Source organism: Leptonychotes weddellii, chromosome 14, assembly GCF_054177405.1.
Source record: "Leptonychotes weddellii isolate Sample4059 chromosome 14, ASM5417740v2, whole genome shotgun sequence".
NCBI classification, from domain to species: domain Eukaryota; kingdom Metazoa; phylum Chordata; class Mammalia; order Carnivora; family Phocidae; genus Leptonychotes; species Leptonychotes weddellii.
Genome location: NC_138382.1, coordinates 27,139,622 through 27,163,713, shown reverse-complemented (window position 1 = coordinate 27,163,713; position 24,092 = coordinate 27,139,622). Strand labels below are relative to the sequence as shown.

The window sequence follows — 24,092 nt, the reverse complement described above, 5'->3', positions numbered from 1 at the left end:
TACATGTCTTTTTTTTTCACAGTACCCACCACAGCATGTACAACACTATTGTTGCTGGATGAACAACAAATGAATGAATGAAAGAAAGAAATAATTTTTAAAGATGAATGAACAAACCGTGAGGATGGGTACAGACACATTTTCAAAATGGGAGAGGACTGATTCTAATCATTCATGGTCCAGAAAAGGGAAAAGAAAAACAAAGGGGAGTTGTAGGAAGATGTTCCTCTTTCTTGGGGTAGGAAGGCATGTATGTGGGTAGGGGGAGGGAATAAAGAAGTTTTATGGTGAAATTCACAGGGTCTGGAAAGTGGAAGTGGTCAGTCAGGGGAAGAGAAACACGATACAGATTTGAAAGAGAAAAGGCTGACTCTAGACTACAACCATCGTTTTCCTACTTAGGACCTGAAATTTATGCAACTAGCTGGCTGGAAAGATGGTCAACACACAAATTACTTTCATCTAAATAAAAATTTCCATGAGCTTCAGGCATGACCATTTCATGGGGAGTACTAAGGAAAACAGATTTTTTCCATAATGCTATTTTGATAGGATTTCTGATTTATTTTTGCAGGGAAAATTTATTGACAAGCATACCCCATAACTTATTATACATTCTCAAAAATATTTCCTGTCAGAAAAGTCTAAGAATCTATTGATGTTAACACTGTCATTTCTGATCAAAGAAGACAGATATTATGCAAGAGGTTTCATCAGATTATAGAAATGGCTATGGTATTTTGAAGATTAGTACACAGGCTAAGGCTGTGAAAGTTAAATTTCCTTCAACATGCACTAAGCAGAAATGAACAGTGGTTTAAGGGGAAAAAAAAGCACAACTTCTTTTAAGGAAAGCTAGAGCCAGTTTGAAATGCTGGGGATGGGGAAAAAATGTTAAGTAGGAAAATGTTACAGACATTTCACAAAAGCATCAGAGAGTTCTTGGGGCACAATTATACAGGTAGAGTTACCAACACACATCCATATACCTGAGTTAATTAAATTCTCCCAATAACGCTGTGACATGGTTGTTATTTTCATTAAATAGATGAAGTAGCTGAGGTACACAGTCAAGGACCTTTTCCAAGATCTCAGAGATGGTGAGAAGCTAACATGGGGCCCAGAGGCAGGCACTTTCCTATCTTGAGTGCGTTGCTATCATCAACCAGGAGAATAAATGTTGACAGAAATCAGAGGAGAAATAAAACCTACCAGGAAATGGACCTAATGGAATTTAAGCACTTGCCTAAAGAAGTTACATTTTCTTTTTCTTTCTTTTCTGATTTATTGAGTACCTCCTCTGTTCTACATACCCGTTGAGATATTTCTCAGGTAAGAAATCATTTAATCTCCTCAGAGTTCAATTAGCAACTTGGATTTGGAGCCTATCTGGAGATGAAAAATGTAGAATGTATAATTGTACATGCAGTGCATTTTTCCATATGTACACATGACACACACACACTGTGGTAAATTGCAAAAATACCCATAAATCTTCACTTCTTTCTGTTTTCACATCCTTCTCAATGAGACCTTGCAGCTCCTTCTATCAAGGGCTGGACCCGATTTGCTCACCCCTCAAATCTGGGTTCACCTTGTGGCTTGGACTACCTCGACCAAAAGAATACAACAAAAGTATGCCAATCCAAGGCCTTGCAGCCTTCTGCAGTTTCTTTCTAGGGGCCCTAGACTCTGTCATGTAAACAAACTCAATTATCCTACTGGCAGACGAGAGATCACATGCACCAGACATGGACCCAGCTAGGAAAAGGTAAGCAGTTCTGCAGCTGACCACAGATGAATGAGGCAATCAGCCTGGAATAGAAGAATCACCCAGCTAAGCCCAGCCTAAATCTGTGACCTACAGAATCACCAGCTAAAGAACTGTCATTGTTCTAAGCCACTACAGTTTGTGATAGTTTGTCACACACACAAGTAAGAAAAAAGATACTAAGAAAAAATATACTAAACTGCTAACCTATATAAATCTAGGTAATGGAATTTTGTTTATTTTCTTCTTCATGTACTTCTCTGTACTTTCTATTATGTATTTAGTTAATTATTATTGAAAACACTAAATGTAATAAAATACAAGAGCCCTTGCAAGTTTCTAAATTCTTTTAATAACAGGTCTACTTAACTGATACGCTCAAAAAAAGCTGAAGCCAAATTATTTAGTAAAGAAAGACAATGTTCATCATTTATCTTTCAGTTAAATATATAAGATAAAAGAAGGACCTAAAATGTACACTTTGTAAAGTGGAAGGATACACAAATTTAGTTAAAAAAATTTCATCTGACTTAACTTATATTTATTATATTTAGGCCAAATGTGATATAACAAAAAGGCACCTTTATTTTGTTCTTAATAATCACTACTGATTCCTAAGACATGTTGTTTCAGTAAAATGAACATATTTTGTTCTCAGGTTTGGGGTTCTATTTTAAAAAACAAGAACAACAACAAAATAAAAACAAAAACATAAGCCACCCATAAGGGGCAGCACAAATAATAGGATCCAACTGTTTAAATGTAGAAGAGTTTTCTCCCCACTATGTCGCTTCCAGGTGTGGGCTTAGAAAGGAAACAGGCCCTTATTACACAGCTCTCTAACTTTCCCAAGACTCTACTGATGTTGAAATAAATGGCCACACTTGGAAGAAAAAAAAAAATAGCTAACCATCAGTGATCACAATCTGAATAAGGAGAAAAAGATGTTCCTAATACCTGGATTGGCTATCAAAGGCACGCCAACATCCAATAGGCTAACTCCAAAAAATTTAAAGCCAGTGTTGACAAAACAGGATGAAAGAAATCACATTACCTGACGAGTATACTATGGCCATAAATTCTGAGCCAAAGAGCCAAGAACCAGCTAGCAAGTGATGCAAAGAGGAAAAGCAATGCAAGGATGGACACAGAGAGAAAAAAGTGGCACTTAATAAGCAATTACTGAGTGCTCATTACGAGTAAGGTACCTTGCAAGGTGCTGAAGATTAAAATAAAAGAATGAGAGAGTCCCTTCTCTCAAATACCTCACAGGCTGGTAAAAAAGAGAGACATAGCTGATCAAAATGCAAAGTATTAAGAATGCCCAGATGAGGGCAGGAAGCGACCTTTCCCAGGCTTCACTACAGGGAACTTGTGAACCAGGTCGGAGGGAGCCAGGAAGCACTCTTGTACACACGTCAGGGAGGCGGTTTGAGAGTGGAGTGTTTGGTGCCATGAACCCCTACCCTTGGCTACCTTGTGAGCCTGTGGGCACCTACTCAGACGGTATTTTTAAATGCATAAAACAAAACAACAAAAGATTACAAAAGAAACTAATTGAAATAATACTGAAAAACAAATTTGTGGTGTAATATCTTTGCTTCTTTAATAATGTATTAAATACTAATATCTAGTGGCAGGTCTAATAACTATTAATCTCCTAATTTCAAGTTGTGAAGAACATAAGCAATATTTTGAGATCTCTGTTACAATGGTCATGTGAGTTCTATTGTGGACAGAGTCACAGAAACTGCTAAGGCCGGCACTGCTTCCAAACTGACAGAATTGCTAAATTCCAGCTAGAGTTAGTGGAAAACAATTGTAAATCTTTCCTCATCCTCTAACAGACAAATTTTTCTTGATACTAAAGTATAAAAAAGATTTTATCACCTGGAATATTTAAAGGCACAGCAGTCAACCTTCTAACAACTTATAAAAAATTACAACAATATTCTTTATATAATGGTGCTTATATATACTGAAGATAAAAGGACAGAGCGAAATGAAACTCAATGAAGTCATCCCTGTGAAAGGTGAAGTTATGGAGGCATTATGGGTAATTCTGGGGTGACCTAAAATGACACAAGAACCTAACTTAAGTACTGATGTTAGAATGTGCACTGCATTCTCCAATATCATTTCTCCCCATTGGGTTTTTGAGAGCAGAGAGCAGTTAGTTCACTAACTCTGAAGCAAAGGCTCAGGGAGGAGTCCCGTGTGGCAGAAGGAAGGAAGATTCCTATACTTTGGCAACACAGATCTTCTCTGATCAGACCCAGCAAAGGCTCAGCTGCATTTACGCCTTGAAGAAGGGTAACCCACCATCTGATGAGATGAATCATGGGCAGAAATGTCATCCTGGGAAAATCCCCGACTGGGTTCTCCATCTATATAATAATGTTTACAAAGGGTGTAAATCTGAATATAACAGTGTATGCAGAGCGAGCAAGGCTGGGAAGTTGAAGAAATGAAGTAACTTATCCAATGAACAGGCCAAAAAGGACATTCCCATTTCTCTCCAGTAACCCCTTCACCTTCTCTTCTTAATTATTTCTCCCTAATTCCTATGATTTAATAACCCGTGAGATATTATTATTGTATTTTTTCAAGATACCATTTTATAAAAATCCCTAGGGGATCTGAGTAAATAAATTAATACACACTATTCTTCTTTTACCAACTCATGCAGTAGAAGTCACTCATATAAATTTGCCTTGTAATAATGAAAGCTTTCTTTGTAAAATTACAAGAGCTAGGTAAAAATCTTCTACCCAGAAAAACCTAAATCCCTCGGGCTTCATGAAGAAGTAATTGCTGTAACAGCAGAAATGCACATGCAAACTCATAAAAATGTCACAAGTATTTAATTTTCTACATGTCTGTTTGTTCACGTGTACTTTTATTTCTTGTGGGTTTTTAAGTACAAACATATAATACAGTGGGAAATGGTGGTAAGCAGTTTCCCAGCAGATTTAAGGTCTTATTCACTTTAATGTCTGTAGAAGATACTGAGCAAAAACTAATTCTTTTCCATCTGAGTCATTAGCTCACCTCAGACGTCTTGTTTGGTAGGTAAGTGATGAGGACTGGGACAGGAGAAGCATCTTTAGATGCTCACTCTGTTAATGTAGGAAACTCTCAACAGGTCGGCACCACCTGCTTTCTATTCTGAACAATAAACAACTTCAGAAACAGCAGAGAGGAAAGTTCACGCCGGTTAGACTGGTGGAGGTGGAGGAGTGTGGAAGCCTCCCACTGCTAAGACAGAACTTGCCACGAGCTCCTCCTAAGTCACGTCCAAACTCATTAGTTGCTAGTGAACATGGGAGTCCCTGGATGCCTGCCCCCAGAAGCTCTACCTTGGGCTTCTACATTTCAGGGGCTCTTCAGCCTTCTTGGGTAGCAACAGTAAAATCTGGAGAGAACTACAGGTTCAACAAAATCTCAATCATTCACAGCAGGCTGTGTGTGTGTGTGTGTGTGTGTGTGTGTGTGTGTGTGTAGAAATTAACAAGCTGATTCTAAAATTTACATGAAAATGCAAAGAGACTAAAATACTCAAAGTAATCTTGGGAAAAAAAGTGTTGGAGGAATTATAACTTGGGGGGAGGAGAAGGAAAAGCATTGGCTCAATTATAAGGTAATACAACTTTCAAAAATTACCTTAAATGGGGCATTTTCAATAGAGAGTAGCAAGCAAGTATCACCGAATTGTATTCTTCCCAAAAGGACTTTTGAATCTCAATTACAGTTGGGGAAAGGATTAAAAATAGCTAAAATAGATGCCAAAAAAAATGTTCTTATCAAGGAAATCTGAAGTAAATCATACTAATTAAATGGTATTATAGTTTTTCTGTGCCACCAAAAAGGAAACCCAGGTAAATAATGACACCATGTAAGCTAACCCAAGCCATAGTCTCAAGTTGGAAAAGTGACTACCAAGACAGCAGTCTAAATGAAATGTCACATATACTCTGACTCTGACGACCTGGAAGCTCTATATCTTTTCATGACTGGTGAACCTCTCTGAAGTGCCATTTCATCATCTGTAAAATGTATACAATCATAATACCAGGGAGGTGGTGACTGTGAGGACCAAACGAAATAACGTAGTTATGTCTGAAAGTATTCAGTAAACTATAAAAGACACTACAAATATTAGCCATTATATTACTTTTATTCACCTTATCTTATACACTGCTCCCAACAAAGGAGGGTTGTCCCCTTGAACAGAAGAGAAAATTACGGTGGGATAGGCAATTGTGGTTCTATAAAGATACAGTAGTTACACGAGCATGAGCGAGGTGGGGGGAGGGAAGAAAGGAGACAGAAGGGAGAGAGAAGGAAAGGGAGAAAGGTAGGGAGGAGGGAAGTGAGAGAAAGACACAGAGAGTGCAAGAGAGAGAGAGAGAGATCTAAAGTAAAGCTTCCTAGCTTTCTTTTGAAATTTCAGGAGAAATAGCCACAGGAACAGTGGAAGAAAAGCCAGCCAAAAGCTTCCTACTGCCCATCACAACAGCAGAAGTGCAGAGTCCACCTCGCTACCTCACCAATGTTAATCAAAGAGGATAAACCGACAAAATCTTTCCATTATTAATCAAGAAAATTAATATCTATTTTTCTCTCTATCTAGTGTTAATTAAATGCATCTATGTGCCCAACACCGCTTGAAAAAGAGATATGTGGGGTTCCTGTGGAGGCAGGAAGGGACAGGGAAAAAACTGAGAGGTTCTGTAGCAGTAACCTTTCCTTTCCAGTTTCATGACTGTAGCCCCCATGTCCTCTCAAAATCACCTAAAGTTAGTCTCTGTGGTCTCCACAGCCTTGGCAAAAGCTACTTCTAGTAAGGGCACCAGTCTTTATCCCAAACACATGATAGAGATATATAATAACAGATTTGAAGGTACAATTAGAAAATATTGAATATAAGGGTTTGGAAATTTTGTATTTTCTTCTAATTCCTGAGAAATGTATGAGGAAAAGGGGGGGCAAACTTAACCAAAAGGCTTATCTAGTACTCAAAGAGAGACAAACAAGATGGAAAGTAACTGATTACAATATGTAATGCCCACAAAAAAGAGCATTTCACTTCTTCTTGCCTCCTGCCCCAATCAAAGGCTTCTGAATGCCAAATCATCTCAGTAATGGCTCAAAGAAAAATTAAAAGAATGCTTTATTTAAAAATGTAGAAACAGTAATTTCTTACATTTCTTCAGCTACTGCCCTCTATAATTTCACAGACCCACTACACATGGTATGGGATAAGCAGAGAGAATCCATGGTATCTCACAAAGAAACCAAGCCAATTTCAGATAAAGAATGGTCAAGAGAGGTGCATGGGTGGCACAGTGAGTTGAGCGTCTGACTCTTGGTTTCAGCTCAGGTCGTGATCTCGGGTTCATGAGATCAAGCCCCACTTCGGGCTCTGTGCTCAGTGTGGAGTCTGCTTGGGACTCTTTCTCCCCACCCCCCCGCCCTCATGCTTGCTCACGCACGCTCTCCCTCTCTCTCTCTCTCAAATAAGTAAGTAAATCCTTTAAAAAAAAAAAAAAGTCAAGAAACCACCTAATTTTGCCTGGAAAGAAAAGAAGTGCTGATTTGCAGGTGTGAAATTGTCAGACCCCAAGATGGCTACTAACATCCTGTGGAAAAGAAGGACAAAGAAGCTGGATGTTCCCAGGCTGACTGGCTTCCTGCCAAGAGACCTCACAAGGGCTTTTTAGTTAATCCAGAGTTTTACACATCATGTTGTTGAAAGTGGACATGTATATAATGTTTTTTAGATAGAAATGTTGGAACTTATTTGCCATTTCTCTTGTTTGCAGTTAATAGTCTTAAAAAGTTACACTTCCATTACATTTTGTCAGTATCTACGGATTTCATTATGACTATGGCATCTAATTACTGTTTTCTACATGAAGGAATTGCGAAATGCTGCCTCTTATGCTTTACAAGATGGTGGAATGTCAAATACCCTTTCCTGTTGTCTGTCTGTTGACACACTCCATTTGTATTTCTCCACCATATCCATGGTGTTTCACTCCAATACCAGTGTTAAAATATGGGATTAGTGTCACTAATTTTCTTAACAAGCTATCGGGCAATAATGCATCCCTCAATTATTTTCTTTTTAAAAAAAGACTATAAGTTGCTGAAAAGCTTAAAATTTTCTGGGTACTGAGATACATCAATTCTGTGAGAAAGTGAGCAAGCATTTTACATGGAAACACACCTCACCTATACTAAAAAATGAAACCAGGTAAGTGGTCCTTGGAGAGAAAGACTTGATTTCCTCAGTATGTGTGGTCCTTGAAGTTGGCAAGTATCAACTGTGCCATGTAAACATTCCTTCATGCAGTACAAGCCTACGTCTGCTGACTGGCTCCCAGGTTCCATGCATGCTGTGTGATGGGAGTAACAGAGCCAAGGAGGAAACACAACATTGACAAGTTTCTCTTGGGGATTCTGAGGAGTCTGCTTTTGTGATAATAACCAAACACCTGCACCAAGATGCAGATCTTTCTTGTTGTTGTTTTTTTTTTTATATATAAAATCAGGATTCATTTGCAGTTTTACAAGGCCAGAATAAAAAGTTCAGCAATACATTCTTTTCTGTGAACCATGCATTATTATACATTTTGAGAGAGATGAATATAACCAAGCCTGTCAGATAAGAGATCTCCTAATAATCAAGGCTCTACAGAGGGTAACTACTAACACTCATGTTAAAAACACGTAAGGTCTCAGCCCCCGACATGGCTTCAAAGTTATTTCAGGGGCTCCTCAGGCCCTCAGGAGTAAGTATTGCCTATTTGCAAAATAAATAATGTGTCCCACAAAATATATGCTCTAACATTTTTCCAGCGCATTTGGATGTTTCCAGGAAATATATCTGAGATAGTATTCTTTTACCCAACCAGATTAAAGGATCAGAAATAAAGTCTGGAGAAAGGCTACCCTAAGGGAAGAGAGAGTTTTCTGAACCCCCTGGGACCCAACTCTGCTTTCTACCCACAGATGAGGATGTGGCCTTGCTGACCCTGTATCTGATTCAAGGGCTGATTGCTTGCAAGAATTTCCTTAAATGGAAACGCCCAGACTCTCAAAAGTAAATTTTTCTAGAATGGAGATGTAAACCCTTAATACAGAGGAACTGTATAGTCACAAAATATGACTTTTATTCAGATCCAGCAGCAGCCAACTCCATGCAGACACTGCCACAACTCTGTAGCCCCCATAGGGAACAAAGTGTAGGAGAAGCACCACCCCCAAGCATTTAGCCTCTGCTCTGCCTGCATGGTCTCCCCATTCTGATCAGTTTCTGTATCTTTGGCTGATTAAAACTGGAATCGGCAATGGAGGCATCTGTTGTCTCTTCCCACAGATTCAAAACCCCTTGAAGCACTTCAATTAGTATCAGAAATAGATCTAAAACCCCTGCAGATGATGCCTGAACTGGGACTGGTGCATAGACCCTTCCGAAGTGGCCAGACTTGGAAAAAGATCTGGAAAAGGGGGAAGGACAGAAGAGTAAGCTGAAGAAGGCTCAATTTGAGGCAGAAGAGCCTCTGGCCCAAAGTCTGTGGAGGTCACTCTGGGGAGCTTCTGGGGAGAGTGTCAGTGGAACCTCTCCTCTATGCCCTGCAGCCAGGGCCAGTGACTAAATAGTAGGGCTGTCCTACCTTCTGCTGTGGGTCCACTCAAGCCCTTTTTCTCCTGACAAAAAGCATGGGGGAGAGCAGCTCTATGCTTGCTGATCCCCACCCTTCCTGTGGAAATGGCTATAGAAGTAGGAGGAAACTAAATGTGGGGTATTAAATAGAGAGAAGAAAAGTTTGAAATAGGATACACTTCATTTTCTTTATAAAATTAAAAAAAATTGTTTTCACTGGTTTTACCTGATAAAGTGAACGAGAGGAAGATTCATTCTAAATGTAAATATTCTAAAACGTCTGTGCTAAATATTTCTCCTCCCAGGCAAACCTGGTGTTAACTTTCTATCACCTGGGATACATGGACTGAGATCTCAACTAAACATTTCTATCGATGAAAAGGTAAGGGATAAGGGATTTCTTTTATTTACTGTATGTTTGATTGAGGAAGACTGATCAGACTCAGGCCCTAATCACTGTATTTTTTTTTTCATCCTGTTAAGAATTTTTTACTCCAGACCTTTTCTTGGGTTAGAAATCTGTTTTTCAGTATCAGTGCAAAGTCAGCAGGGCATTTGGAAAATAACTTATGTAGAATAAAAAAATATATATATATACAAACACCAGATAATTGTGCACAAGTCTGAGAAGAGTATGTTGGTCATAGCAAATGTAACTGAACAGAGTGGGAGTTAGCAATATCTAAATTGTTGTAAGAAAAACAACATCCACCAAAACAATTCTACTGTCAATGAAACACAAAGACACCCAGATCTGGGAGATAGGAAGAGGCCAGTTAGATCATTGTTAGATGAGTGTTAGCTAAATTCTGGTTCCCTTCCTTAAAAGATTGGGAGAGAAACTAAAAGTGGACAGAGTTGAGCCACAGAATTGAGCTCCAGACTAAAGGAAAATAAAAAGGAAAAAGAAAGGATGGATTCAATCCATTGCTGAGTTTGATTTGTCAGCCCTATTGGAGCCAAGGCAACCTCACTGGCATTAGAAGGCTACACTTAGAGCAGGCAAAACTCATAGTTGTAACCTCCTCTGTGAATTCTACCTGACTGCCTTTAATAGAGTTCGTAGTTTCCTTCTTTGGGCTCCCAGGACATTTTATCCTTATCTTTATTTAGCCTATCTTATTATGGTAATAGAGCACAGTAGCTAAGAGCCTGGGCACTGAATCAGGTTGCCCGGTTTCGACCATTCTTTCCCTTACTACCTATGTAATATATATCAAATTGTAACTTAAATAATCTTTGCCTCAGTTTCCTCATCTGTAAGAGGAGTTAGTAATAGTCCCTATCATAAATGGTACTTTGAAGATTAAATGACATAATACTTGTAAAGCCTTTAAAACACAACTCACGTTATATGTTGAATCAATGTTTATCATCATTTCTTCAAAAAAGTACATCTGCTTACAACAGGTGTGTGAATGAGGGCATGTCAGGAAGAATGTTTAAAGTTGGGCTAAGAAGTTAAAAAAAATTATGTTTTTATTTCCAGGACACTCCATGCCCCCCTGTATATTGAATTGAAAAGTTTCAAAGCAATCTAACTGAAGTTCTCCATAACTAACCTTTGTGCCTAGATTACTTTTTATCTTTTATCTTTCTTTAAAGATTTTATTTATTTATTTGACAGAGAGACACACAGCTAGAGAGGGAACACAAGCAGGGGGAGCGGGAGAGGGAGAAGACTGCTTCCCACGAAGTAGGGAGCCCAGTGCGGGGCTCGATCCCAGGACACTGGGATCATGACTTGAGCCGAAGGCAGACGCTTAATGACCAAGCCACCCAGGCGCCCCCAGATTGCATCATTCTTATTCTATTTTTTTAAAAGATTTATTTATTTGACAGAGAGAGACACAGTGAGAGGGGGAACACAAGCAGGGGGAGTGGGAGAAGCAGGCTTCCCACTGAGCAGGGAGCCCGATGCAGGGCTCGATCCCAGGACCCTGGGATCATGACCTGAGCTGAAGGCAGACGCTTAACGACTGAGCCACCCAGGCGCCCCTAGATTATTTTTTATGAGCTGGCTAAACAAGTGCTAAGATAAGAAAGGAGAGGTGGGGAGTATGCATGGCCAATCTGTTATCAAACAGTTTATTCCAATTCCAAAAGTCTTTAAAAATTGGCTTTATTTTCCTTGGTTTCAGTTCATTTAAAAATCTTGGAATGGGGTCACAGTTTATTGGGGTCACAGCTTTCTACCCTAATCCCATCCTTTCTTCAAAAAAGTTTAAAATGTTTTCAAGCCTGGGGAACTATCCTGAAATGATAACGAAAGGAAGCTGAGAATCAGAAGTTCACCCTCCGGAGAGTAACAGGCTGCAATTAGGAGCTCTGGCGTTGGACAAGAGGGTGGTGAGAAGTTGGTGGGCCCTACCACACAGCCCATGAGAAATTAAAAGAATTTTAGACAAAATATCAAAATTTTATGTTTTTCTGAAAATCCTAAAAATGACGGTTATCAATGACGTTACAATACTTAGTGCCCTGTATTTTCATTGCTTTACTGTTCCTTAAAGGAAGATAAGGATTGTTTTGTTTCTTTTTAGGAAAGAGGTGCTTAGGTGATGCTTGAAAGTGGGATTTTCTAGACCTACAAACGTGGAAGCCAATTCCATGACACTGATCCAGTGGTTCAAACAAAAAAAAAGAAAACAAAGACTCCTAAAATTTTTATCTATAATATAATATATAATTAATATAAACACGTGTGGTATAACAACCTATGCTGTGACATCAAAAGACATCAAAAGACAAGTTAATGGTAACAGGAAAAAGTGTATTAATAAGTCCTCAAATTAGAACAATATAAAAATAAACTTATTAAAGACAGAAAAAAATTGGACATATCAACATAAACTCTTGATCATTTGAAAAAGAATTATTTTCCTGCTCTATCACTAATGTGGCCCCCCTGCCAAAGTAACTGGTGTTGCATGAAAAAAAAAAACAAAACACCCTTCATTTCAAATTTGATTTCTAATAGAGCGCCTTTAAAAAAGAACCTCGGCTCCTTGATGCGTTGCTGATGCCATGTTTGAAACAAGGAAATCAAGATGATTTTGCCATTTCTTATTGAAATAAAGCAACAACAGTTTCAAAGATGTCTGGAAGTGGTTTTAAATTAGGAAAATAAAGTCACCTTGAAGAGGCTCCGGGACGCCTGGGGTGGTTCAGTCAGTTAGGCGTCTGCCTTCGGCTCAAGTCATGATCCCAGGGTCCTGGGATCGGGTCCCACGTTGGGCTCCCTGCTCGGGGGGAGCCTGCTTCTTCCTCTGCTTCTCTCTCTGCCCCTCCCCCTGCTCGTGCTTGCTCTCTCTCTCTCTCTCTCAAATAAATAAATAAAATCTTAAAAAAAAAAAAAGAAGAGGCTCCAAATGGTCAAAGTGTGACAGAAGCATCAAGAAGAAAATTACAGTCAATTGGTACCCATTGAATCTATAAGAGGCTATAAACCAAAATGATGCTCAAAAGGGTCAAATAATATAAAGCACAGTCAAGCAAAGTCCTACCTACTGATGTGAATTAAATAAATGCTGCCTGATTACAAAAACATAATCCTATGACCACCCATCAAGGGCCTGAGGGGCACCATATGGTAAAATGCAACATATGGTGAAATGTAATTCCGGTCTTCAAACCAAAATGCCTATTGGAACTAACTGGATTAAAAGCCAGAAAGCACTGGGTGTGATACGCAAACAATGAATCATGGAACACTACATCAAAAACGAATGATGTAATGTATGGTGATTAACATAACATCAAAAAAAAGAAAGCCATAAACCAGAGTCAGGGGTAGACCCCAGGAAAACAGGTTTCTAGAACTGTAGAACACTGAAGGGAGATATTCCTCAGGTACCCATCTGGGAACTGAGCCTACCTTCTTCCTCTAGTAGAATATGTGGTCTTCTTGACCTTGATTCTGGCATAAAAATAGGACCCCTTCATGTCTATAAACATTTTATTAAGTGAAGGACACAGATAATCAGTTTTCCTGAGTATAAGCCCCTGTGGTGGAGCAATATATCTCTTGTTTCAGATCTGGCAGTGCCTTACACAGAGGCAACTGCATACGCTCACTAGGGAGAGAGAGCCCAGGGAAGTTTTGTTAGGCTAGGTTGCATGCACTTCCACTCTCTCTCATCAAACCATGTCTGCTAGATTTCTATATCCTTGGCTAATTAATTGGAAATTTACAGTGGGAGTGTGTGTTGGGTCTCTCCTGATCAAGCCACAATCAACTGCAGATTCATCATAATGAATTCATATAAAAGTGTTACCAACTTCGGGAAGGTTTTTTGTCATTATGTGTTTTCTCAAAAACTGATACTGGAAGTATACTATACAATGTTCTCCTGTGATTAAGAACTATTCTAGGGTTTAAGTTTAGGAGCTTTGATCATCTATTGTTCCAAATGTTGGTGAGGTGAGAATTATTTTTACATACCAAGGAAAGATTTCATTAAGTTAGTTTTGACAGGTATTTTCACCCCGGTACCACCAAAAGTTAGCTATATAGGAATAGATTAACCAGAAGAGCCACCTTGCTCTGAGCCCTTCACCAGATCCTGTGCAATGTGGGTCCCCGTCCTGAGCCACGCATAGTGATGGCACAAGAATGAATTGTACTGAAGCTTGCCTGGGGAGCTGGCCTGAAGACATAGGCTGAGAAAAAAAAGTAAGTGCTGAACAAGGTCTCAAGTTCTATTACAAGGATGAGTGCCAGAAGAAGACATGGAGGATGGCTAGGAGGGTAGAATAACAAAAGACAAGAGGACCTTTGAGAGTAGGAGGTGCTAATATGGAAGCCAACATAACCACTACCTTCCATTATCCACATCAATAACACTGCCTTGAAATAAGGAGCACATGTGAAATAGCTGACACACCCTTGACATAAAGATGCTCAATAAATACTATTCTTCTTCTTTTCCACTAATCCCATTCATTAGCATTAGAGAACTATTGTAACAAATTTATACCAAGCAGCTTCCATGGGTGGCCAAGTGCTAGTCGAAGAGAGAAAATATTAATTAAACCTAGTTAAAAAAATCTAATTAAAACAATGACTTAGTTTAAAAATTTAGTTAAAATAACATTGAGTAAAATAATACACAAAATAGTAGGAAAAAATTTGTCCACTAAGGTGTTTTCTCTATAAAAGTTCTTCTTTGAATAGGTGTCTATCTCCATGTTAGTAGCCACAGCTCAGAAAACTACGAAAGAGACAAATTTCTCCAATGTCATATTTTTCAAGAGGAGAGGGCATTGAGATAAAAATGATGTACCTCAAATAAGATACTTTTATTAAAAAGCGCTTTGTTCATTGCAATGAACTAATGTATAAAGTGCAAGTGATTCTAGTGTTCTGACACTGTGTATATGGAATATTCTAATCTAATATGAAGGTTCACTGAAGTAATTTGCCCCCGAAAAAAGATCTGTGCATGCCATCTTCTCTCCTCCGCTGCCCTCCATTATTCAGGTGTCTCTTCCTTTGGACACCCTCTAGTTTACTCAGGTGTGAGGAGACAGACCCTGTGGTAGCTGTACTTTGCAGGAAGTATATAATTTATGAGTAGCTCATTATTTGCTTTGGAGAAGGAATATATTTTCAAGGCTCATACTTCCAAAACCATTTTACTATTTATTGTGTTCTTTAGTTTTTCTTTTTCCTTAAAAACATCTATGCAACATCCACATAAGTGGTTAGGAATACATCCAATGGAACCTTCTGAAACAGAGCCAGGAAATAGGTCACACTGAATCGTGGCAAAGGGTGGGTGGTCAAGTATCACAGCACTACAACATAAACACACGTGCACACGTACACATGCACACACAAATGAAATCTTACATTTGAAAGATAGCAGGTGCCAGCAAAAAGTATGCTTGACAAAAACACTGAAAAATACATATAAAAATTTAGATTAAAATAACAGGGATTAGCTGTGCACTTTCTCTAACATATTTCTATCTTCTAAGACTTTGGAAGCCAAGTATTTTTTTCAAATACCACCTTTAAAAAAAAAAAAAAAGATCTATTTATTTGGGTGGGGAGAAGACAGCATGTGGCAGGGAGAGGCAGAGAGAGAATCCCAAGCTGACTCCATGCTGAATGTGGAGCCCGTCACTGGGCTCAATCTCACGACCTGAGCCGAAACCAAGAGTCAGATGCTTAACCAACTGTGTCATCCAAGCACCCCTTAAATACCACCTTTTCAATTAAAAGGGTGCTTACTGTCTAATGGAAGAATGCATTATAATAAATCAGATGAGATTTTTACACTATTATCAGAATGAGTTTATGCTCAAAGCCCACTGACAAAGCTAGTTAGAATATTTTTGGCATTAAAGGAAGAGTAGAAGTTGCCTTAAAATGGTCCTTTTGGTGCAAAAAAACAAATAATTGGGAGAAATGAAAAAAAAAAAAGAAACAAAAACCCTAACGTGAGTAAAAATGTAGATCCTATTGAAGCAACTTCATTTCACCAGAACTATGCAGGCATCCTCTATTCTGTAAAATGACTGGTTAGGCTGCCAACTTTGCCTGAATTTTATTTTATAAGTTTTCACTGCTATGATTCAGCAATTGCCCACTACCTCCAAATAATCAGGTATGGTGAAAATATAGCCAAACTATAGTTCCAGCTCTTGAGAGTATAACCCCTGGTATATACAGTTTACACAAAGAGAAATACTAGAATTAATTTGAACTTTTTTATGCTTGAAAAGTAAAGCATATTTAATGCAATAGGGGCAATTCACAATGCTCTTAACCAAAGTTTTCAGATTTTATGAATTCCTTCTGGTTAGTTGTCAAACATTTTGGGGAAGAAGCCATACTTGAAGTCCAACTGAAGAATAATGGATAAGTAACAGCTATCAGGAATATATTTTGGAAATCCAGTATTTACAGTGCTTCCCACCAGAGAACTTTGCCAAGGCAATTTACAAACACTAAAATTTTACCTTCATAAGGAAAACCTACCATTTAATATAAATTATACGATGTTTCCCCATGTTTGACAAAGTGTACCAAACTTAAAGTGGATCCATAGAGGACAGTGAGTAGATGTTCTTTTCAGTCATCATTTATGAAACAATTAGTAACATAAACCTGACTGAACCACACGTCATAGTTAGAAGGAATGACATCCTGATTAAACATATGGATCTTGGTTTAATAGCAACTTTAATATAATCATTTAGTAACCACAGAGCTTTGGAATATTAAAATAAGAATGTGTGATCCCAAGCAAAGCTTCAAATGAACACCTCTAGCTCCATGCAAGGCTTGGAGTTTGGAATTCAACAAATAATAGAGAATGGGCTGAAAAAGCATTTACATTCCAGCACCTGTTGCTCATTAACTGAATCCACTTGGGCAAGGAATTGAACCTTTTTGTACTTGGGTTTCTTATCCTTGAAGCAGGGATACTACTACTCATGAGGCCCAGTTCACACAGAATTATAGCACCAAAGCCAGCAGCAGCAGCAGTAGTGGTAAACGAGAGAGTAATAATACAACTTCCGTTTTCTGAGGGCTCATCCTGTGCCATGGGCTGAAAACAAGACAGTGAGACAGGCAAGCCTTTGTTTGTAGACAGGGAAGCTGAGGCTCCAAGACAAGAACTCGCACAAGGTTGCACATGTGTTGCTGGCAAAGTCCAAGTGTGAACACAAACTACTCTGACTTGGGAGGTCATGATCTGGTTCACATCTCAAAATGCGTTCCCATGTGTCATCTAATGAGGTAATGCTATTGACCGCACGTTGTAAATGGCAAAGCACCACCGTAATGCAATGTGTTATTACTGTAGTTTTTTAAAAAGTTGCTAAAATGTATTTTCTGCTGAATATATAATACTATTCTTAGCAAAAGCCCATCAGTTCAAGAAACTAAGGAAAAAGCATGAATGAATATGCAACTTGTCACCTAAAACATGGAAAGTAAAACAGATGTGACAGTTGGTGATGTCATCTCATACATTTGTGCATTCACACACAACCGAACAAAGTCCCAACCCACAAACATCAAGTATCTCTCAAGACACCAACAGAAGTTGCTGGAATCATTAAAAAGCCAGATTTGTTGTGTATGGGTCATGGTTCCCCAAGCCCTTACTGACAACCTGGCAGGCTGCTCACAGGAGGTTATTAGAGACATAGGACAAGTATGTTAGGCTGCAAATAGTCTGTGGCCAAGCCTCCCAGGGATAACAAAGGGCAGCAAGTTAGCAAAGCTGCCCCTTGTTGGCAGCCCAAAACAATTACAGTGAACTGGAAAAGTAACAAAGGCATATCAACCATCTTCACACTGTCCTAATTTTTCTAAGCATTTAAAACAAATGAAAGATTCCATTTGACAACAACAGGTAAACTAATTTATGGTTAAATTCACATGTTATTTACTTGCAAACACTCTTTGCCCAGAAAAAGGTTCAGTCCTGAGTAAAATAGAAAAGGCAGAAAAAGTGACCTCTATACTTCTCTTCTACATTTCTGCTTTTCTGAAATTGTCCTCACTCCTCCTAGAGCCTCCATGATACACCTAGCTTATCCCACCTCAGGTGGCAAGGCCCCAGATATTTGTCACCACCCGCCCTCTTCCCTTTACTGTGTTACTGCTCTTTGTTTCTTCTAGAAGAGATGAAATAAAACCTGAAGGCCAAGATGTACAGGTATGTGGATCAGGACACTAATGAGTCCTGGGCAAATAACGAGTAAATAATAATGTACAATCCCTGCCCTTAAGGAACTCACAGCCTGGACATGTCAACAATGAGTAACATTACAGAGTAGAGCATGCTAGCCCTGGGAAGTGTACAGGAGGGAATTCGTATGCAGTCTTGGCATCAGGGAAGGAAGGGAAGGCCTTACCACGTTTGGGTTGACCTTATGTCGAAAGCATGTGATGTTCACCACGTATGGCCAATCATCAGGCTCCATCAGCACCCCAGCAGCATGAGCACACGTGACATGGAAGGAGGCTGGGCAGCGGCCATAGGAACACTGGATACAGGCTCCAGAGACCTTCTTAACCCGGTATCTGCAGAAGATGCATTTCTGGAGGGTTAAAACAAAGATGAACATCAATTCCAACTGTAACTCAGCCGATTTCCACACTTCATAGAATAATAGCTATTAGAGAGGCAGAAAACTGATTACATCAATAAGTCTTGACCCTGCAGGGGCCCTAGTGGTGAGAGCAACTGTGACAATGTAAGTTGTGTATTTTTAATGAAACACACTGCTATAGTCACATACTACCAAACATATATTGAAATACTTCCGGTGGTTAGGAAAGCCAAACCCTTTTGCATATGCTTCTCCAGGCACAGTAAGGAAAGCCCCCAGGGGTGCTCCTGTAAATCACCCATGAATGCTTAAGTTACTTCTCTTTTACCTCCTGCATGGCAGGACTTTTGGTACAAGAGATAGAATATGGGTTTGGAAGATAGGTACCTACTCTCCTAAATTAGATGAGATCTTCAGAAATAACCCCAAACAGCACAGAGATGGTCTTAGTTTTCTATTTATAAGGAACTGTAAAGTGTTAATGGTCCAATGTGGAAACTAGAGGCTCAAGTGTTTAATAATACAAATCTGAACCCTTCATGACTGATAAAAAATATGCTTCCCAAAGTGAGAAAATTGAAAATCATCCCAAAGGGCATAATTTTGTTGAGTATCTATAGCTGACTATGCCTGGTGAAGAGAGAATGAAAATAAAAACAGCAATAATGATTACCACAATCTAAAAATTAAATTGCATACAATTAGCCCTAGACATTTTCACTATATTTGTGCTTCACTAAATGTACAATTAGTGAATACTTGAAGGTTAGAAAAAAATGGTCGTAGAACAACATAAGGTAGGTTCAGAAAGCAGAAGAAAGAGAATGATAAAAAGCTTGACTTTTCGTTCCTAAGGATGAAAAAGGTCTGCAATCTTATCAAATACTGGTGCAGCTGCTCTTCTTTTATAGGTACATTTTCCTTCCTGGGACAGAAAAGGTACTTAAACTCAATGCCTTTTGGGGATCATAATATTTTATCACAGACCTGTAAGAATCAATGTGCACTTAACTTCTAACTCTTCCTCGCCCTACATCAGATCAGCAACTTTAGTCTTACAGATTCTGTACCTTAATCTTGCCCTGATCTCTCCCTGCCCATCTATACCAACTGCCACTGCCTCTGCCCATGGTACCCAGCATAGTAATATCCTCCTAACTGGTCTTTTATTTTATTCCATTTCGATTCATCTTCCCCAGGCCTGCCAGAGTGATCTCTTTACAACATAAATCCAATGTCAGTCTCCTGCTTAAATGACCTTCAGTAGGTTCTCCTTATCTCCAAAACATTCCAGAAAAAAAGGAGAAGGAATAGCATGAGATAGAAGAGGCTTATAATAGACCCTTATAGTCCATCTGAGCAATCTTATTTCTCACTAGTCCCCATAAGGGCCCCACACTCCAGACATTTATCTGCTCTCCCTATATATCTGGATTCAACGTACAATTAAGTATTTTTAAGTGGGAGTTAAGGATGTGGCTTAGTTGATTAAGAAACTACACACGTACTCACACACAGAACCACAGAACTGAAACAAGACCCATTATAATCTGAATAAAAGTATTACTTTCTTGCTATCTGGGCAATTTTTAAAAAGACTTTATCTATTTATTTGAGAGAGAGAGAGAGAGAGCACAAGCAGGGGGAGGGGCAGAGGGAGAAGCAGACTCCCTGCTGAGTAGGGAAGACTGATGAGGGGGAGGGGGGATCCCCAGACCCTGGGATCATGACCTGAGCTGAAGGCAGCTGCTTAACTGACTGAGCCACCCAGGTGCTCTCAACAATTCTTGTTATCAGTTTCAATACATTCTTGGTAATTCTTGGCATTCTAGTATTTTTTGCCAATTCCAATTTTTTGAAATGTGATGGTAGATATAATAGCAAAAACTCGTATCAGGAGCCCCAGGCATAATCAGACAATCTTTTAAGAGCCTAATCATACTACCTGGAAGTCAGCATTTGACTTAAGTTCAGATATTGACAGATATGAAAGGAAAAATGGTTTCCCATTTCCCCAATTAATTCTAAGAGTAGGAAAGAGTATTATGACTTAAGCTAGTTAATGAATTGGTAACTCCAACCTCTTCCACCATTAACTGCCTCATTAAACAGAGGCCCTCCAGAAAAGGCAAAAGAAACAGAGATTATACACTTAAGCCAGTGAGGATTCAATCCTTGGAATCTAGTAAGGGAAGGGCTCTCCTTTTCAAGGAAGACAAGAGGTGGTCATTTCTAAGGATATAACCAGTATCCTTACAAAGTCAACCTAACTGCAGACTACTATAATTTGATGCTTTGGAAGATGTTTATTCATAGAGTTGGGAAGTTTGACTTTTAAGTCAAATCTCCTCAGGTTTTTGAGGAGATAGAGAAATACATAAAACCGAGTAGGGGAGCCATTCTGTATCTTACAGTACAGTCTGTGTTGTATTTCCAAACCCCATTTTCACTTGCTTGCTACTAAACCAGTTGTTCTGTAACCTGGATGAAACATCTGTGGCAATCTGACACCTACACATGTCTGGGCTACAGAACTTAATTCAGCAGGGCAAAGAAAAGGACAAACAGACAGTTCTTAAGAATGTTACAACGGAATAAGCACTATGAAAGAAATAGAGACAAGGTGCTATGTGGAACCCGAATGAGTGGTGCAATGAGTTATGCTTGGAGGCAAGACAGGGAAGAAGGCCTTCAGGAAACACATGGCTGATTGGATCAAGATGGTGGACTCAGCCTGTGCCACAACTTTCCCGGCTCTAACCCCTAAGTAAAGATAAAGGGAAAAGAGTGAAAATATAATAGTACTGCCTACCAAGAAAAGGTACAACTAATCCCAGGGAGCAGATCCCCAGCAAACGGTTATTAGTAGGTATCTCTGAGGGGATAGTTTTGGCAAGGCCAATGCCAAGAGTGGAAGCAAATACTAAAAGACAAGCTACCCACTGCTGGACCAGCCCATGGCCCATCCTGCCCCAAACATCATCAGCAGGTGAGGTAATCCTATCTGATCTGAATCAGAGTCCTATGATCTGCCTCATCATTCACCAGCAAGCCAAGTGGATTCTCATTTGGGCTGAGGAAAGAAAAAGTGCACCCATGATGCACAACTAAAATACAATCAGATACTTTAAAAATCACAAACATTTGAGGGAAAACAAAAATAAATAAGAGGTGCTATGATTACTCAATAGAAGAATATCTGACCTAAGGAGTCAGGTAAGTGGAAGCACAAGATGAGTTAAAAAGAGGTACAGTATATATTATGACAGAAATTCCAAAATATATCCCATCATTAGGAAAAAAGTAACAACTACATAGCTAAGAAATTCAAAATATCAGTCAAAAAGAATCCAGATGTGCTGAATATTAGATTGTATCCTATTGAAGATCAAATTAGCAACTGGAAGATGGAACCTAGAGATTGTACAGAACCTAGAAGAAAATTAAAAAAAAAAAAACAGAACATAAATGCTAATATGGAAAAGAGATCCAGATGTTCTATTATCTTTCTAAAAGGCATCTTACAAGAATAAAAAAAGAGAAAAGTACAGAAATTTTCCAGATCTATAAAAAAGCCCAACAAGTAGGATTAATTTAAAAAATCACCTACACACATCTTAGATCTCAAAATAAAAAGAGAAAAATCCCCAAATCTTCCAGAGAACAAAAGAGAAAAATCAGATTACCATCAGATCTCTAATTTGCAACAGTGAATGCTAACAGACAATGAAACAATGTCTTCAGTTTCCGGAGGAAAATTAAATTTGGTCTATATTCAGCCTAATTATCATTCAAATGTGAGGGCGAACATAAAGACTTTTTCTTTTCTTTTTCATATACAAAGATGAGAAGTATGTGTGAAGCGAAGAGCAACCAAAATGCTAAATATGTAGATAAGTCTAAATGAATATTGACTTTATAAACAATAATAGTAATGTCTTCTGGGTTTCAAATATAGAGAATATGAACAGATAACAACTGAAGCATATAAGGAATAAGTGGTAAAAGACGTTTAAAATGTTCTAATGTTCTTGAATTGTCTGGGAAAGGGGTAAAAGTACCAATTAACTAATAGTGTGAAAAACAAAACAGAATAAGGAAAAATAATGAATTCAAACAAAGACACAAAAGGAAGGAAATAGAAGCAGAACAAACAGGAGCAAAGGGAAAGAACATTGTAAGTTGGCAGAACTAAACCCAAATATGTCAGTATGTTATGTGTAAACAGACCAGGGATAGCAAACTTTTTCTTAAAGTGCCAGATAATAAATATTTTAGGCTAGTATGGTATAGAGTCCCAGTTGCAACCACTCAACTCTGCCACTGTAGCACAAAAGCAGCCACAGATAATCTGCAAATGATGACTGTCATTGTGTTCCAATAAAACTTTATTTGTAACAGCAAGCACATACCTTAGTTCACTGACCCTTGCTATAGGCCTTGGGCATGTATTTGAAGTTAGTATAATAGAATTAGTATTTAAGAATGATCACTCTAACTCTTAATGATAAAGAACAAACAGGGTTGATGGAGGGAGGTGGGTGGGGATGGGCTAAATAGATGGTGGGTATTAAGAAGGGCACTTGTTATGATGAGCACTGGGTGTTGTATGCAAGTGACGAATCACCGAATTCTACTCCAGAAACCAATATTGCACTGTATGTTAACTACCTAAAGTTTAAATTAAAAAAAAAAAAAGAAAGAATGATCACTCTATCAGCAAGATGGATTGAGGTGGGAAAACAAACTATTAGGAAGCCACAGAAATATTGAGGCACAGGATGATGAGGACTTGGATTAGGGAAACAGCTATTGGGAGGAAGGTAAATTTTGAGTTTTTTATTCTTGTTGCCCTTTATTGATAGAGATTTTACGCCTTCCTCTAAACAGAGCTGCTCCCTTAAGATCAGGGTTGGACACTCTGTCTTCTGTAGGAAAGAACCTCTCTAGCAGCGGCCTTAGTGTGAAAATGGATAGGGGGTAGGGGCAACACCAATTCTAGAGGGACAGGGATAGTAGGGAGTGCGTGAACAGCAAGATTATCAGGCATTTAAAAGCAGAAAAAGTTCAGAAAGATAGGGTCATCCTTCCTGCAATTCACAGAGGTGCCAGTGTGCCACTGGGAAAAGGATGAGGAGCCAACTGGTGGATGATGGTTAATGAAGGCTTTGAGAAGTTAAATAAGGCAGCCTAGAGGACCATCATTTTGGATGCTTTAGAACGAAGTCCAGGCGGGGCTGCCATTCAGGAAGGCCAATGCAGCACTGCAGGAAAACACTAGCACAGATGACACTAGAGAGACTTTAAAGTGTCCTTTACCTTTATGGTTCCCTAGGAAGGATGCCTGGGATGTAACAGCTACTCAGTTAATGTCTGCTCAATTAAACTGAATCCGAGCACGTAGGTCAGGGTGGATATGGATCAGGGATATGAGAGTAGATATGGGCCTGCTCATATGTTTCCTCAACAGTAAAAAAAAAAAAAAAAAAAGCCCTCATTATAGAACTATGCCACAGGGATATTAGAGCAGGTCAGAGTCACAGGGAGTCCTGCTTAAAACACAGATTGCTG

At 38.9% G+C, this 24,092-nt stretch overlaps 1 protein-coding gene across 1 annotated transcript in view; it reads right to left on the bottom strand.

Moving 5' to 3' along the window:
* The window catches only part of KDM4C (lysine demethylase 4C), a 259,913-nt gene that overhangs the window by 44,206 nt on the left and 191,615 nt on the right, over positions 1-24,092 (bottom strand). The window contains exon 12 of the mRNA XM_081804070.1: positions 18,324-18,584. Within this exon, the coding sequence (XP_081660196.1) occupies positions 18,324-18,584 (261 nt within the window). The remainder of the gene's footprint in view (positions 1-18,323; positions 18,585-24,092) is intronic.